The 15,090-nt window shown below is 48.2% G+C and overlaps 2 protein-coding genes across 24 annotated transcripts in view; both read right to left on the bottom strand.

Annotated features, from left to right (window-relative positions):
- Positions 1-15,090, bottom strand: part of macf1a (microtubule actin crosslinking factor 1a) — a 131,809-nt gene that overhangs the window by 22,205 nt on the left and 94,514 nt on the right. For all 23 annotated transcript variants that reach the window (XM_028963287.1, XM_028963289.1, XM_028963290.1 and 20 more), the window contains 2 exons: positions 556-717; positions 81-251 (listed from right to left, as the gene is read on the bottom strand). In XM_028963287.1, coding sequence (XP_028819120.1) covers positions 81-251; positions 556-717 — 333 coding nt within the window. The remainder of the gene's footprint in view (positions 1-80; positions 252-555; positions 718-15,090) is intronic.
- Positions 6,749-10,144, bottom strand: LOC114769913 (WAS/WASL-interacting protein family member 1-like). Its single transcript, XM_028963303.1, has 2 exons — positions 6,997-10,144; positions 6,749-6,914 (listed from the first exon to the last, which is right to left on the bottom strand). The coding sequence occupies exons 1-2, from the start codon at positions 8,768-8,770 to the stop codon at positions 6,877-6,879; spliced, it is 1,812 nt and encodes a 603-aa protein (XP_028819136.1). The 5' UTR covers positions 8,771-10,144; the 3' UTR covers positions 6,749-6,876.

Below are 15,090 nucleotides of genomic sequence, written 5' to 3'. Positions count from 1 at the left end.
TTTTCTAGGGAGAAGCCAGTATCGAATATCCTGGCTGTAAATTTCTGAGAAAGTGAATGTTTTGTTATATGTCAGTTTACCTTCTGTTCCTGAATTTGAGCCTTGACCACCCTGTACTCGGCTGACGGAGGTTTCTGATTGGCTATCAGCTCCTCCGTATCGTTGAGCCAGCTCAGCAGAGGCTCCAGGGCATCCTGGAACTTCCCACAGTGCAGCAGGGCTTCTTGCAGTTGTGCAATCCTCTCAGCCACCTACCACAAGACCAGAAAACATGATCTAAAATTCCTCTTATTTTGACACATCCCTCTCGGTGCAGTCTCCAAAAGGTGAAGTTGAAGTTGACTTTATGGTCACGTTAGACAGTACATAGTGAAACGAAATAACGCTTTTCCGGAATCTGGTGCTACATGTAACATTTGAACAATTAAACAAAATTACACAGACACATAAAGTGCCAACGGGACACAGGTGGTGCAAGAACAAATTTCAACTAAAACATGTAGACAACAACGAGCCAGACGGTGCAAAGCTAGTGCAAAGCTAAAACGGGCGTACCTGTTTGTTGAGGGAGTTCCAGCGCAGGTTGGTTGACTCCAGGTCGTGCTCCAGGGCCTGAGTGTCTGTGTGTTTCGCCGCACTTTGGATGAGTCCCTGGCCCACGGCATTGACATGCTGCAGCTTCGGCTGAATGCGGTCCACCTGCTCCCGCTCCACAGTCTGCCGGAGAGAGGGAAGACCGTGGTGGGGGGAATTTAATTAAGAGGATCGGAACTTTTGAAATGGTAAAAGGTGCCTGTAAACATTCATTATTTTGAAATTAGCCTGTAGCTACATGACAAAGCTTCATCCAGGGCTAAAGCTCATGAATGAGGACCTATTTGAGACTGGTCCAGTCTGATGATGATGATACTCTCTGATAGTGGGGAGTCTTAAACAGCTTTGTCGCCTCAATGATACTGAAATTGGATACGCCCTGGTGCCGCCGCCAAGTGAACCACACTGTAAAACACAGAGAACGCTTCCAAGCGGTGGTGAAAAAGCCCCATGCCAAACCCCCCCTTCCCACCACATATCCGGACACGAAGGCCACAGCCTCATTTCTGGGTCACGTCTATTGCAATAGTTGTTCATAAATAATTAGTCTGAATCACTCTGCCTGGTCAGAGTATGTCAACAGCCTAACTAAATAACAGTAGGTCTACCTTACTGTTGTTTACAGCTTTCTGTTCTTCTCATATAAACTTGTGGGATCCAGGTGCTGAAGAACACTGGTGCCAAGGCTGAAGTTAATAACCGTGAAGGAGAGAAAAGGGGCAAAAACCTATTTTATGCATGAAGCGTTAAAAAAAAAAAAAAAAAAAAAAAAAAACCTTTGCCCACAGTGTTTATATCTAACCTCTGTGTGAGTGAGTGTGTGTGTGTGTGTCTATCTGCTTGGACACAGATGTCCTTTGGCAACAGGCATTGCTCCTGCCCCAATGCAGGAAGTCTGTCCAACACAAAAACAATGACCGGCTCCACCCTCTCCTGGACTGCCTTTGTGCATGGGAGAGTGCATGTTTATGAGCATGCATGAGAGCGAGAGTGTGTGTGTGTGTGTGTGTGTGTGTGTGTGTGTGTAAGCATGTATATCCTTCAGTCTATGACCCCTGACCCTCTTTGTCTTAAAAATCCTGCCTCTCGTTATCCTTGCGGCCTTCCTCTTGTTTTGTCTCGTGTGTGTTCGTTCGCTCCACCATTTTCCACTTCCCCTTCCTATCCATTTCACTCATCACCGGTAGCATTTTCAAACTGCTGGCACATCAGCCAAACGCGCCCACTTGTTGACCCGAAGCGGGATATTTATTTACAGGGAGGTCATTTTTGGGCGAAGTCAAGTGGAGGAAGAATAAGGCCAATAAACACATCTCCGCCAAGTCTGATCTCAGAGTGAAAAGCCCCGTTCCTTTGTCGTCGTTTCACTCACTTCCTCCTAGATCCTGCGCTCCTCCTCAGAGAGTCCGTCACTTTCTCCCTGCTCCCCCCCCTCCACAGCCGAGGCGAAGCTTTGGAAAATATCTGGGATGCTTCTCATTCCTCTCCCAGTCTCTGAAGCCGGACATACGGGTGACAAGTCTCTATTCTTTCTTTCACTCCCTCATGTGCCGCTCCCCATCATATCTCACTCTTCTTTGTCTTTCCATCTCTGGCCTCAGTCACCCTTCAACATCTGCACTGCTCTCAATCCCTCGTCCAAACCGCTACTTCTCTCCTCATTCCTTCTCTCCCCTCAAAGTCCTTCCCAAACCACAGTTCAGCACTGGTTTCCGAGTCTCCAGGCCGTCAAGTCAGTAAAGGAATAAATTCATCTGCAAACTCTTAATAACATTTACTCAATGTTTTACTTTAGGTTTTGTGTGTGTGTGTGTGTATAGGTTAATAGTGTCTCTCCACCCATCTCTCATCTCCCCAAAAATCACACATAACAATTTAATTCCAAATACAGGAACACCTCCAATTAATATGCTTCCACCAGAGAGTGCAAATCCACTCAGAGATGGCAAACTGCCACACACACGCGCGCACACACACACACACACACACAACAAAAAACAAACAGGAAGTTGCCTTTGTCCAATCTACGCTATGGTGGGTCTTAAACAAGTCTAATAAACATTCCAGTTTCGTGCTGGGAAAGTATGAAAATTGCTTTCATTTACAAAAAAAAAGCAGGAGGAAGGAAAACGGGTAAATTGCAGAGGAGGCAAAGTGGAAAAATGAGAAGGAACTGAGGGAATCAGTATTTTTTGAACGAGTGCTACACACTAATCGTGGGGCTTGTTTCGTAGACTAAGGTACAGTAGTTATTAGTGTCTTGACGACCACTTAATCACCCTTTTTGATGGTCTGTAATTATTCTGAAAATCATAATCTACAATGGGTGGAGTCCAACAAGAGGAGAGGGAGGAGTCACACACACAAGCATCATTAAAGATCATGTTTCTATTTGTTTAGATTTTTCCTTTTTTTTTTTTGTGAAGTCATTGTCACTTGTGATTCACAGCAGCACAGCACACGGTGAACATAGTGAAATTTGTCCTCTGCATTTAACCTATCACCCTGAGTGAGCAGTGGGCAGCCATGACAGGAGCCCGGGGAGCAGTGTGTGGGGACGGAACTTTGCTCAGTGGCACCTCAGTGGCACCTTGGCGGATCGGGATTCGAACCGGTAACCTTCCGATTACGGGGCAGCTTCCTTAACCGCTAGGCCACCACTGCCCATTGCTAGCAAGCAAACACAGGATTCTACCCCAAGTGGGCAGGATTCTATCAGGGCCTCAGGGACCACACCCTTGATCTCTCATCCTTCATCTCACTTCCCTTTTTTTAATTTATTTATATATATATTATGATGGGGTGAATGAAGAGCAACATTAAGATGTCTGTAAGTGCATAAATTAGGTTTTAGACAATCATCTAGCTTTCACTGACCTCCTCAGTCACAGGTGCTTCCTGTACACCACATTTGGATGTCAACATTATCATGATCAGTGGCCTTGTCCTTGTCATTTACCAGACCTTATCTAGAGCATGACCAGGGACAGATCCATGGAGCCGGGCCCTTCCTGCTACACCAAGCACAGGCAGGGACTCTCTGGGAACCACACTGCAGCAGAAAAGCAAAAAACCAAAAGACACACTCCTGTGAACACAGGAACGATAAAAAAGCCCTGTGATCTCCATTTGCCCTCTGGCTTGGGGGGCGTGACTGTCCACAGAGTCCAGAGCTGATAGGTCGGCACTTCCTTATCTTCTATTTATACACTCAACAACTTCATAGTGTGCTAGTAATTTACTGGCAAGAGCAACTAATCCCTACAGAATCGCCTTGTTTACTTCTCACTTCCTTATCTGCATAATGTTGCCGTCAGAGAGAGAAGAGAGGGTGAGAGGGATCGAGAAGGGAACCTGGAGAACACAAGGCACACTAGGCTACCACCACAAATTCCATTCCATTTCTGCCTCGCTGTCAGAAGTATTGGGCACACTTTTCAATCTGGCGCAGCACACTAAGCACAGGGTTTGTTTGCTAGTGTAAGTCCTCAGGATTTACATAAATGCACAAAACAAGAATGAACTGTGGTAGTTATCTGATTCGAAACCCTTTTAGTTGGAGTATAATTATTTCAGTCACCCTTAAAATGGGAGGAGCATTGTTGATTGCTTTCACGCTATAAGTCACATGCACAAACATGATTAAAGGTCTTTTTTAATGTATTTAAAATCAGACCACCCATATATTTCACATCACACTTTATGCTTAGAACTAAACTTGGTGCCATTTTGAAAATAGTGCCCAGTGACCTTATTATCTTACTATCTATTTAAAAATTCCACTTCCTCCACACACAAATGTTCTAGTGTGTTTTAGGAATAACTCTCTTGTAAGAACTCTCTGTAATAAGTGCTCTGGTCTTAAATCATGTCTGAGTGGACCTGACTATTAAAAAGATTCGTGACTGAGAGATGGGGGCTTTACTAAATCAAATGTGGATGACACAGCAGACACACAGCCATCTACCACAGACAGGAGATGTAATGCAATAAGCTTGGGGAGCAGCCAGGCAACATCAGACATGGGACAAGGCTCTACGTCACAAGCAGGGTGACAGAGAGCAGACCCCGGCATGGCCATGGCCGGCCAAGAGTGTCAAACACGTCGGGCCCCCAGGCATAAACACGCAGACACGTGCACAAGTATGGTTCACTCCTCTGCACAAACAGTCCCTACTGTATGCACTGGAAATTGGGCCAAAGAAGTGAAATGGAATTATAGAATGATTAATAGAATGATTTGTGAACTCACACACAGACACAAGCAGCTAGTGAGTTCTACTTATTCTACTGAGATACAGACGGCTTAAGTCACTGTCAAAATTCCTGAATTAAAAGTACATAAAACAACCCAAATTTCAAACACACGACCATATTGCTACTTGGCGTGTTCAAGACTGTACAGCACTTGTCTGGATAAATTATAATTTGGCAATAACAATGCACAGCAGAGAAAATTACCACTCAAACACATACCATTTAGCTCAGTGCTCGTCCATACAAGCATATGCTTTCTCCAAAACGCTATCACACACAGCCAGAGCGTACAGGGAATTTCCTGCTTGAGAACCCCCATTGTGCATCATACGCAAGCCATTTTGTCTCTAACTTGCACAGCAGCATGCTGCTGCAATTATATTGCCTACCCGCATTTCAGCCCACACGTATTAAGCTTAAGCCAAATTTATTGGAATCATCCTACAATCCACAGAGAGCAGACGAGAAGACATGATGCACAGTCTTCTGCAGTTCTGGAATTCTGAAAAAAAGTTCAATAAACTGAACTAAAGCTGTCAACCTTCTACTGAGACAGTGCTGTTGAGTCATCAAACGAGGGAGAGTGAGGCAATGTCGGTAATTAATATTAAACTGTGTAAAAGGAGATGGCGTGTACCTCACATAGATCGTTCATATCATGATGGCACGGAGCTGATGTATCAGCCACAGTCTCGGTGTGAGGCTCTGAAACACCTGGAGCCACATGAGAGTCTATCTCCAGATGATCTTCTCCAAAAAGGAGAAGTAATAGTCCAGACTCAAGCTCCTCCCATTGGTCCCCAGTCCCCGCGTCCATTGCAGAGCTCTCTGATTCCCAGTCACTGTCCCCATTCATTGAGCCGAGGACAAAGTCCACCCCAGAGTGGCTCCCTTCGGAGTCTGAGACGAGGTCCTGCATGTCCTCACAGGCTGAGCCCCCATCAGACACCACTGGCAGTCGCTCAGGGGCTGCAAGGTAAACAAAACTGTCCGAGGAGAGGAACGCCACCTCCTCTGGCTCAGAACATAACTTGGGGAGAGGGCTTGGGGGCATGAACTCCTCTAGAGGGGAGGGTGGGCAGTCCTGAGAAGACAGCTGTGGCACTGACACAGCAAGGTAAACAAAGCTGTCTGTGGTTACAAAGGCCTCTGTGTCCACACCTGCACTTCTTTCCTGAGATTTAGAAGGTGACGTGGGGACTGGGGACCAAGATTCGCCCCCTGTTAAGGAAAAGGATATTTCCTGATTGGCAATGTCGGATTTAGGAGTACTCATATTCCCTTGCTGTGGATCTATGATCGCCAGATCATGTCCAGATGTGTTTTCATTATTAAAGAACCTCCCAGCACATGCTGAATCATCTTCTGCATCCTTATCCGATACGGAAGACATTACATCCATCTGAGAAGTCTCTTCACTGACTTCAACAGGTTCTGAGGAGTCCAGCTCCTCACAGGAGGCTTGCAAATCCACATCAAGAAAAATTTTATCATTCAGCTCTTCGGCCGCCTCTTGAAAGTCAGTAGATGGTGAAGTGGCCAGAATGTCAGGCAAATTTCCCTCAGAACTCTCCAAGTCTAGCTCAGAGCATGTTCCTTCTACATAATGCTTTTCTGGGCTGGAGGAGCACTGAGAGGCAACATTACTTATTGCATCTTCCCCCTGATCTTGACCCAGTGATGCACCGCTATCTAACTCTGACTCTGTTTCAGGACGTTCGCTGTTCTGAGTGTTTTCTGAAAGGACAGTCGCATCTGGGTGAGACATGTGAATCCCGCTGGACTCTGACTCTGGTAAAAGTCTGATTAAGGAGTCCGTGTCATCTGTGGGCGAGCAGCAGACATCCTTCTTTTCAACTTCACTGACACAATCCTGGAGATTGGCTTGCAATTGGTCAGTGAATTCAGAAGCAGAGTAGGTCTGATGAAAATCTTTGTCTTGATAAAATGTGTTTTTCTCAGTGAAAGACTCAGAAATGCAAGGATCTGCCTGTTCCAAATGCTCACCATGTTTACAGGTTTCACTCAGTCCATGGTCTTCTTGTTCCTCAAGCTCCTCCACTCTAGAAAGAGTACGAGTCCCATCAGAAATCTCGGGTGGGAGAGATGTGTCATAATGCTTTATTTCCTTGTTAAATGCCACACCTTCTTCCTCTTGGCATTGTCTCTCCAGTTCCAGGAATAGCTCATCTGACCCAGCTTCTGAACTTGGACAAGGGGAGGTACTCGGGCGAACAGGACCCCCAAAACCCACTGGAGGAGTCAACAGTGGCCAATGGCCCGAGAAGCTAAGCTGCTGGGCCTCCCAGTCCTGCAAGGATTCGTCTGCACTTCTATCCCACGTTGGACCCGCAGCTGACTTATTCTCCATTTTTAGCACAGCTTCCCAGTCTTTCTCCTCCTCTATTGTTCGCCTCACCTCTTCTTCTAACTGTGCTTTCTGTCTCCTCTCTTCTTCCTCCTCGCTCTCCGCATCCAGCTCTTGCAGGATCCTACGCTCATCCTCTTCAAAGCAGAGCTCGGAGGCAGTTCTTTCCCTAAGCTCTCCCGCTGGTGGTGCCCAAGCCAACAGACCCTCTTCACCACCCTCCTGGCTAATGCAAGGAGAGAGTGGCAAACCCTCATAGCTATGGACCTCTCCTCCCTGCAGGAATGGAGAAGGTGGGTCCAAAAGATAGAGGGACTCCTCGTCCAGGTCACTTTCCTCACCTAACAGTGGAGGCAGAGGGGGTAAAACGGGAAGGTTGGCGAAAACGCCCCTTTTGTCAGACCTCATGCTACGGGGCCACGTTCGAGCTTTGGTAGGGGGACAAAAGACAGGCTTTGGAGAAACCAATGGTGCTATTAGGGGAGCTGTGTCCTGATCTTGCTCCAGGATGGGGGAGTCCCGTTCAGAATCAGAAGCCTTCGCTGCAGCAACTTCCCAGTTGTCGGGCGTCTCTACAGCAGATTTCACACTCTGCAGAGGCTTGACATTTTTCCCCTCTGGCTCCCGAAAGCCACTGGGGCTGTGCTGAGGAGAGCTCACAGAGCCACGCTTGGTCTGAATAATGTTTGGCAAGCCCTGCAGGGGTGGTGGTTGCTCTTTTGAAGGTGAAGGCAGAGCAGATTTCATCTTGTGCTTCTGCAGATGAGGGGGCTGCCTTTGTCTAACAGGGTGTAGGTGGGAGGGCAGCGGGCTCATAGTGGGAGTGAGGCAAGGAGAATTGGACACAGGGGGCGTATGAGTACTGTCTGACGATACCGGTGACGGGGAGTAGGGGGGCAGAGGAGATGTGGAAGTGGCTGGTGGAGGTGGAGGTAGGAGAGAGGGAAGGGAGTGCAATGGGGAAACTGGAATTCCAGCGCCAGACAGACGTTTCTCTGCATTGTCTATGGGAGAGAGCTCGAAACGTTCTGCAAAGTCAGGGTAGCTCGGAGGCATGAAGGCTTTCCAGGAACGGCGGTTTGGGTTGTCCTTCCTATCCCCACCCTGGTGGCGTCTCTTCACTACAGCCGCTCCTCCAGTGGCAGAGGTTGAGGGGACGATGGGGAGGCCAGAGGAAATGGCTCCTACAGGCAACATGGTCTGAGGGTCCCCAGTCAACTTCAAGGCATCAAAAATGACCCTTTCATCCAGCTTTTTGGGAACCCCTGCTTCATGTACACGTGCAACAAACACACTCCCCAGGTCAGTGCCGAGAGTGCCATTGCTGGAGAGGGTGCTTCCTTCACCCCCACCACCCCCTGAGCCCAGGGTGCTCCGGGAGGGCTGACTGAGCTTGGTGCCCTGGTCGATCTGCTCGTTAATGCGCATGGTGTCATAAATGGAGCGCTGAGGCACGTAGCAGTCCTCAATGTAGGCTTCCTCATCGTCACCCTTCCCCAGGCAGCGGGGGTTCTGACGCAGACAGTCCGGTCGGCTCAAAGGCTTCCCCATCCCTCAGAAGACTAGTCAAACTGTCTGTGTGTGTTCAATGTGTCTCTCTCTTGAATCAACTACTAAAGCAACGAGGAATGTGGCTGGAATAGAACAACATGGATGAATTTTCCAGTCCCATTTTCAGCTATAATCCTGCGTATTCCATGCAATTCCTATTCTTGACACACTGATGGGCTGCTGCATGACTAAAAAAGTTCCAGCACTGCAGCATACTCATATTTACATTTGTTTAGAGAGGTTCTAGAAACAGTGGGTAGTAGGGGGTAGTTATGGTCCGTTACCTTGATGTCCAAAGTCCAAGATGATACAAGGAAGGCTCCATTCGTGCAGGTAGATACACTCCCACATCCAAACAAATACACACACTCCCTGACATACATTCGTTTCCCACACTCCCTCGGCCCTACTTCCTGTGCACTTTCCTTCTCTTTGCCATAACGGCAACGGCTTCATAGGGCTGAGCAACTTCAACTTCAACGAGAAGCAGCCAAACAAGTGCAAGTCTCCTTTTAAGGCAAGAATTCCACACTAGCCATTATATAAAAAATACATCTACTGCAGGGGGGAATAAAAGAGTCAGCTGGAAGTGTTAGTTTTCCATCCATCATGTCCAGTTTTTCAATAGTTTTCTGTTTTCCCACACATCACAAAACGGACATAAAAATATCAGTGTCAGTGTCCTCCATTTCCTCATTTAGTCCCAGCAAACCCTGTTTCTATGCCTGAAATGCCTCTTCATTCTTGTGCTCATCAACAGCAGCGACATCGGTGAATGAATGAAATCCAACACTCCCCTCACGATTTGTCAGTCAAATGTCGCTTCTGAATGAAAACCTGGACAAAAGAAAAACAAGTAGACCATTTTCCACAATGAAGAATAGAAAAAAAAAATCAGCCCATCGCTACTCCCTTGTTGCCTTTCATTATGTCCAGGTCCATAAAGAGATTGAAATCCGAACTGTAGCTGCGTCCGGGAGGTTTGAGGCGAGAGGGGGTACGGCTACGGGGCCAGGGTTTTCAGTCCCGTCCGGTTGGTGAGCGAGCAGTGAGCTTTGGGACCATATCCAGGGGGCAGAGACCCAGACGGCGCTCCAGTCCAAACGCTGCCTTGCACTCCGGGCGATCCACTTCCCAGACAATCCCTGGACACCCTGCCTTCACTTTCTCGCTCTCTCTTTTTTTTTTTTTTTTTCTTCGATGCCTTTTCCGTTAAAGGACAACTGCAGAACAAAGCTTGGTGCGGTCCAGGTCCTTCTGCTTGCTATTTTCTATTCATCCCGCGCTCCTTCTCTGTGCTAAGGCCACTACACAGCTGAAATGGTTTGCAGCTGCTAAAAAAATCTCCCACTTTTCCTCTCCCTCGCTCGCTCACTCGCTCACCCTCCCTTCTCTGTCTCTTTTGCACGCCCGTGCATACACTCCCCTTCTCTCTCTCTTTCTCTCTGTCGTTGTCTCCCTCCCCCCCTACCTCTCTCTGTTTTTGTTTGAATCCTGCTCCGTTTGGTCCGTTTCCTGCTCTGGTATTAAAAACACAGGAAGTGCTCCAATCATGCCGGTTTCCTCCTTCCAAAAAAAAGTGCATCACGCCGGTGAGGGGAGCGAGGCTGAGAGATCGAGATGAGGGGAGGCGGAGCTACAGAGATGTAGATGGGGGGGGGGGGGGCGGACTCTGCATGGTTGTAGTTAATCCCATGCTAAGCACTGCACTAAATCACCGGAGAAAATCTATTAAGAAACTATTTTGACCATATTTCCAAAGTGCTACGGCGCAACAAAGGCCGTCAGGGCGTGTAACATCCATCACCACTTGGAAACCCTTTAAATATTTCAAGCAAAAACATGCCAAAATGATGAAAGGAAAATTATTCCCGAGGTAGAACAGAGTAAAACATTATCAGACAATATTTACCCCAAACCCCCCCTCATCCCCGCTTTCACATTCCTGCCTCTGAAATTCAAGCCTTCCAGGACCACTATGTGTGCGGGGGGCCTGGGGGGGTCCGACAGGGGCTGGATGAAGGTGAACCATGTTGTACCCCCATTCATTCCCCTTCTTGTACTTTTCATTATGCTCCACTCCGGTTCCTGTTTGTCCTACCTCCTGTTTCCTTTCTTTTGCCACCTCTCTTGCCCCCCCCCCTTGCCTTTTGGAGCGGCTCCGGCAGTTTGTTTAAATGCCGCTGGAAACGCTTGCATGTCTCTGTTCCCTCTCAGACACCCATATACACATGACGGGGCAGGGGAAGCGTGTGCCCCCCCACACACATCAGCAGTCTAACTGTTGCTGTGAGCGGCCACCCCGCCCGTGGCCTGCATGTCAAACAAGCTAAATACTCTGTCTTTCATTTTGGCCCCCGCCAGATCTCCATTTCCCTGCCCCCCCCCCCCCCCCCCCCCCCCCCCTCCCCTCCCTCTCTCGCCCTCGCTGTCAGTTGGGCTGCAGCTGTCATGGCCGCTTCCAAGACAAACTCCTCTATAGGAACAAAAGGGGTTTGTTGGTCTTTCGGCCCCTGCTCTCACTCTCTCTCTTTCCAAAGCCCCAGTCAGCCTGCAGTCCATATCAAAACCACACTCACACGTGGCCCTGCTGAGGACGAGGGATGTGAGAGACGCAGCGCTGCATGGGAACAATTAGAAAAATTTGCAAATAATTGCAAAAAAAAAAAAAAAAGGCGCTTCGATTATTTCCACTCTTTTGTCTGAACAGCCTACTGACCCCCGCCGACTCCCCCAGTCTTTCATTCGTTCCGTCATGCACGCCTATGGCCAGACGAACTAGTTAAAGAGTCACAGTAACTGAGTCAGACAGGAAGAGGGAGGGGTTCGACCCCCCACCCACCCCACCCCACCCCACCCCATTCCCAGACTTAACCGGCCCTTCCAAAAATCCCCCGGCAGAGGGGCGGGAGGGAAGAATAAGCGGCACGGAGGAGCGCTGCGGTCCTCGCCGTGACAGGAGTCGACTTGCTGGTGGCCGAACACCTGTTGAATCAGGCCAGGGTGAACTTTCCCGTCCCCAAAAACCTGTTCCTGCTGAAATCCTTAATGCAGATGTCTTCTTCTGACCGGGACCTCTGATCCCTCCTTTCTTTGCCGGTCGCCAGGCAGCAGAGGATCACGCCGCCTCTCTTCGCAGCGCCGGATTTATCATTAACCAGCGGGCTTCACCTGAGCGGCTCAACGGCGGCATTGTTCCCGCTCACAAGTCAGTCAGCGAGCATCACTGTGGCTCGGCAGGATCTGCGATCAGCTACCACCGTACAAGTCCTATAAAGCTCTGCCAGAAATAAATCCAAGCCACCGCCGCGGCATTTTCTCAGGAATAACAGCGAGGGTCTGTGGGGCTTGCATCTGGCGTAAAATATAAATGTTCAACAGTTGAAACAGGGGGTAAAGTCCACGGCACTGGCACTGTTTGCAGAGCTTCGGGTGATCTGATCATCTAACCATGAAGGTGTGGACACTAAACTACTACCATACAAACAGAGGGGCACTTTTCTTTCTCGCTTTCTAAGCACTTATTAGAGTCAAGGAAAGGCTGGTGAAGGAAAGAACAGTAATTCCTCATAACATAACTCTTATTACTTTGCTTATCATCATCATCATCATCATAGTCGTACTAGACACGCCTAAAACACGTTAGGTGCTGTAATGAAGGCTGCTGGCGGGCCACGCTCATTTACAGCAGCTGAAACAATACAGGCCAACACCCCCCCCGCACTTTCTAATCAAAAACATACAACGTCCCATTCTGTTGTCAGCAAAAAAATAAAAAAGTGATTACTACAGTTGCATTTTCACAATCAAATCCTTCCCTTCCCTTTGGTGGGAGATAGGGGCAAAATGCACAATCTGAGAATTCAAGGGTAGTGAAAAAAAACATTATATCATCCTAACATCATTAACAAATAAATTAGCCATAATGTGGCTTAAACAGACGTGATCATTTTAATGGGTTAAAAATAAGGGATGTGCCAAAAAGGGATGAGTGTTAAGATGAAAGGGGTCTAATAAGCAGTTTTGAATCACACCTCACAGGTCTCTGAAATGAGAAAGTTCTGCCATTTTTATTCTCAAGAAACACAAAGCGAATAGAAAAAAAGTCCACCAATAATATTTAATGGGTTTCTAGATTTATTATTGATTCTCTGGAAAATTAGAACAATGAAGAATCAGCACAAAAAACCCTTTTTCTTTTCACAAATGATTAATCTTAAATCAGGTATAGGAACATATCATTCTGAAGAGTTAAAATATGCCTGTGTGGGGGTGGGGAACCTCGCGTTCTGGGTGGCTGTAGTTTGGGGGGCGGGCGGGCAGACAGGGCCTTGACACCTTCCTGGCACCGTGGGCTTGTTACCCAGGAAGAAGAGGTGCCTGATACATGCAGAAGGGCACAGACGGCAGGAAGAAGAGGTACAGAGAGCCCAGGAGAAGACAGCCGAGACAGCATGGCTTGATTTAGAAGCTATTCCCTCACCCCTACCATCCCTGCCTAGGAATTCCCATTTGCAGCCCAAACACCCCTCCCAAAATCAGCTTGGCCCTCAGCTGCTGGAGGGGTAAAGGGACAGCGGTACACAGGGGCACAGGAATTTTCGGGGAGGCCATGAGTGGGGTCATGGGGTGGAGGGGACAGCTGAGATTCCGGTCGGTCCAAACCGACTGGAATTAGAAACATCCTCTATAACGGACCTTTGGGCACACTCCCTATACACACACACACACACACACACACACCACCATACATCACGCACTCAAATAAACGTATGCCACTATCTGTCCTGAATCAAAGTACAAAACTTGAACAGTGAAATCGACTACAACCCCCAACCCAATCCTACACACACACACACACACACACACACACACGCACACGCAGACACACAAAATCTCCCGCCTCAGCAGTGACATCACTACTTTGGACTGCATGTCTTTGACAGGCAGAAGGTGCAGGATTCTGCTTTTGAGACACGCGGATATATTCAAGCTAAAAAAAAACGAATGTCGGAACGGCCTGCCAGGACAGACAGACTAAATCGTTAGTGATTTAAAATGAACTCCACAGAAACCTCACCTCCCAGCTTCCCTGGACCATAAACGTGCACAAACACACACACTTTGCATGATTAAAATCCAGGGCTGAGCCTGTATTGATCTAGCTCCCAGATGTGCGATGCACCCCACTCCCAAAACACACACACACACACACACACACACACACACACACTTCTCCTTCTGTCTGTCCTTCACTTTGTCTGTCTTTTAGTTCCACATTCATCCTGCCTGCCTTGATTTTTTTTTGGAGGCAACACAAAATAAAGAATCTGTGTGCGTATGTGTGCGTGTGGGTGTGTGAGGGAGAGAGAAGGAAGGAGGGAGCTGTCTGCAAGCGACAGCAAAATGAACATTTACTGTGAATAAGCACAATAAATGGGGGCGGAGTCTTCCATATGAAAGTATAGGAAACAAAGAAAGTGTGCGGGGGGTAAAAGGCAAAGAAAAAGCGACCAATCAACACAGGGCAAAAGCAGCTTACAGGTGCAAAGCCAGAGCTTTCTATGCCTCCGGAACATGAAAGATCAACACGATAACGAGCTTTTATATGCGGTGAAAGATGACGCAGACTAACCAATCACACAAAAGGAAGGTATAACAGTACTGAGCGGAGCAAAGCATGTGTGCCGTCTACACGAGTCTGGGGGTGGCTAGACTCACAGCCGTGCCTGAGATTCTGTGTGGTATCGCATTTAAAATCCTGTCTATCACCGTGGCGATGGGCCTAACAAAACACCGTGGGAGTGGGTGGAGGTGTTGGTGATGACGGCAAGGAACTGAATCTGGAACTGTGGAATCGTGACTCCGTTTGAAAAATTCAACAACGCACAAAAATGTCAAATTCACTTCTCCTGCGTTAAAAAAGAAGCCCCTCCTCCTCCATGACTACACCTGCTTGACCTTGGAGAAACAGAGGTGACTGCCTGCCGCGCACACACACCCTATAAATACCCCACTACCACAGAGGATGGGGAGAACCGTGGAACTGGAGTGACGAAGGCTGCCGAAAGCCCACACAGAGGAGGTCTTGGAGATAATGAGTCACCCATTCACGCCCCCGTCCTCCCCGCGTCTGCCAGGGGAGATGGGAAGGCCGACGGCGGAACTGATTTATGGAGGTGAGGAGAGGTGCTTCACACTTTACGGTCAGACCTACGGCCGCTCACATTCCCCCACAGACAGCTGGACGGACTTATCTCAAGAGCCCGAGCACATGCACCATCACTGCACCACAAGTACAATGTTCCCGGAAAAAGAAG

The sequence above is a fragment of the Denticeps clupeoides genome, chromosome 20 (assembly GCF_900700375.1).
Source record: "Denticeps clupeoides chromosome 20, fDenClu1.1, whole genome shotgun sequence".
Classification (NCBI taxonomy): Eukaryota; Metazoa; Chordata; class Actinopteri; order Clupeiformes; family Denticipitidae; genus Denticeps; species Denticeps clupeoides.
The sequence above is the reverse complement of the archived record's forward strand: the minus strand, read 5'-3'. Positions and strand labels throughout refer to the sequence as shown.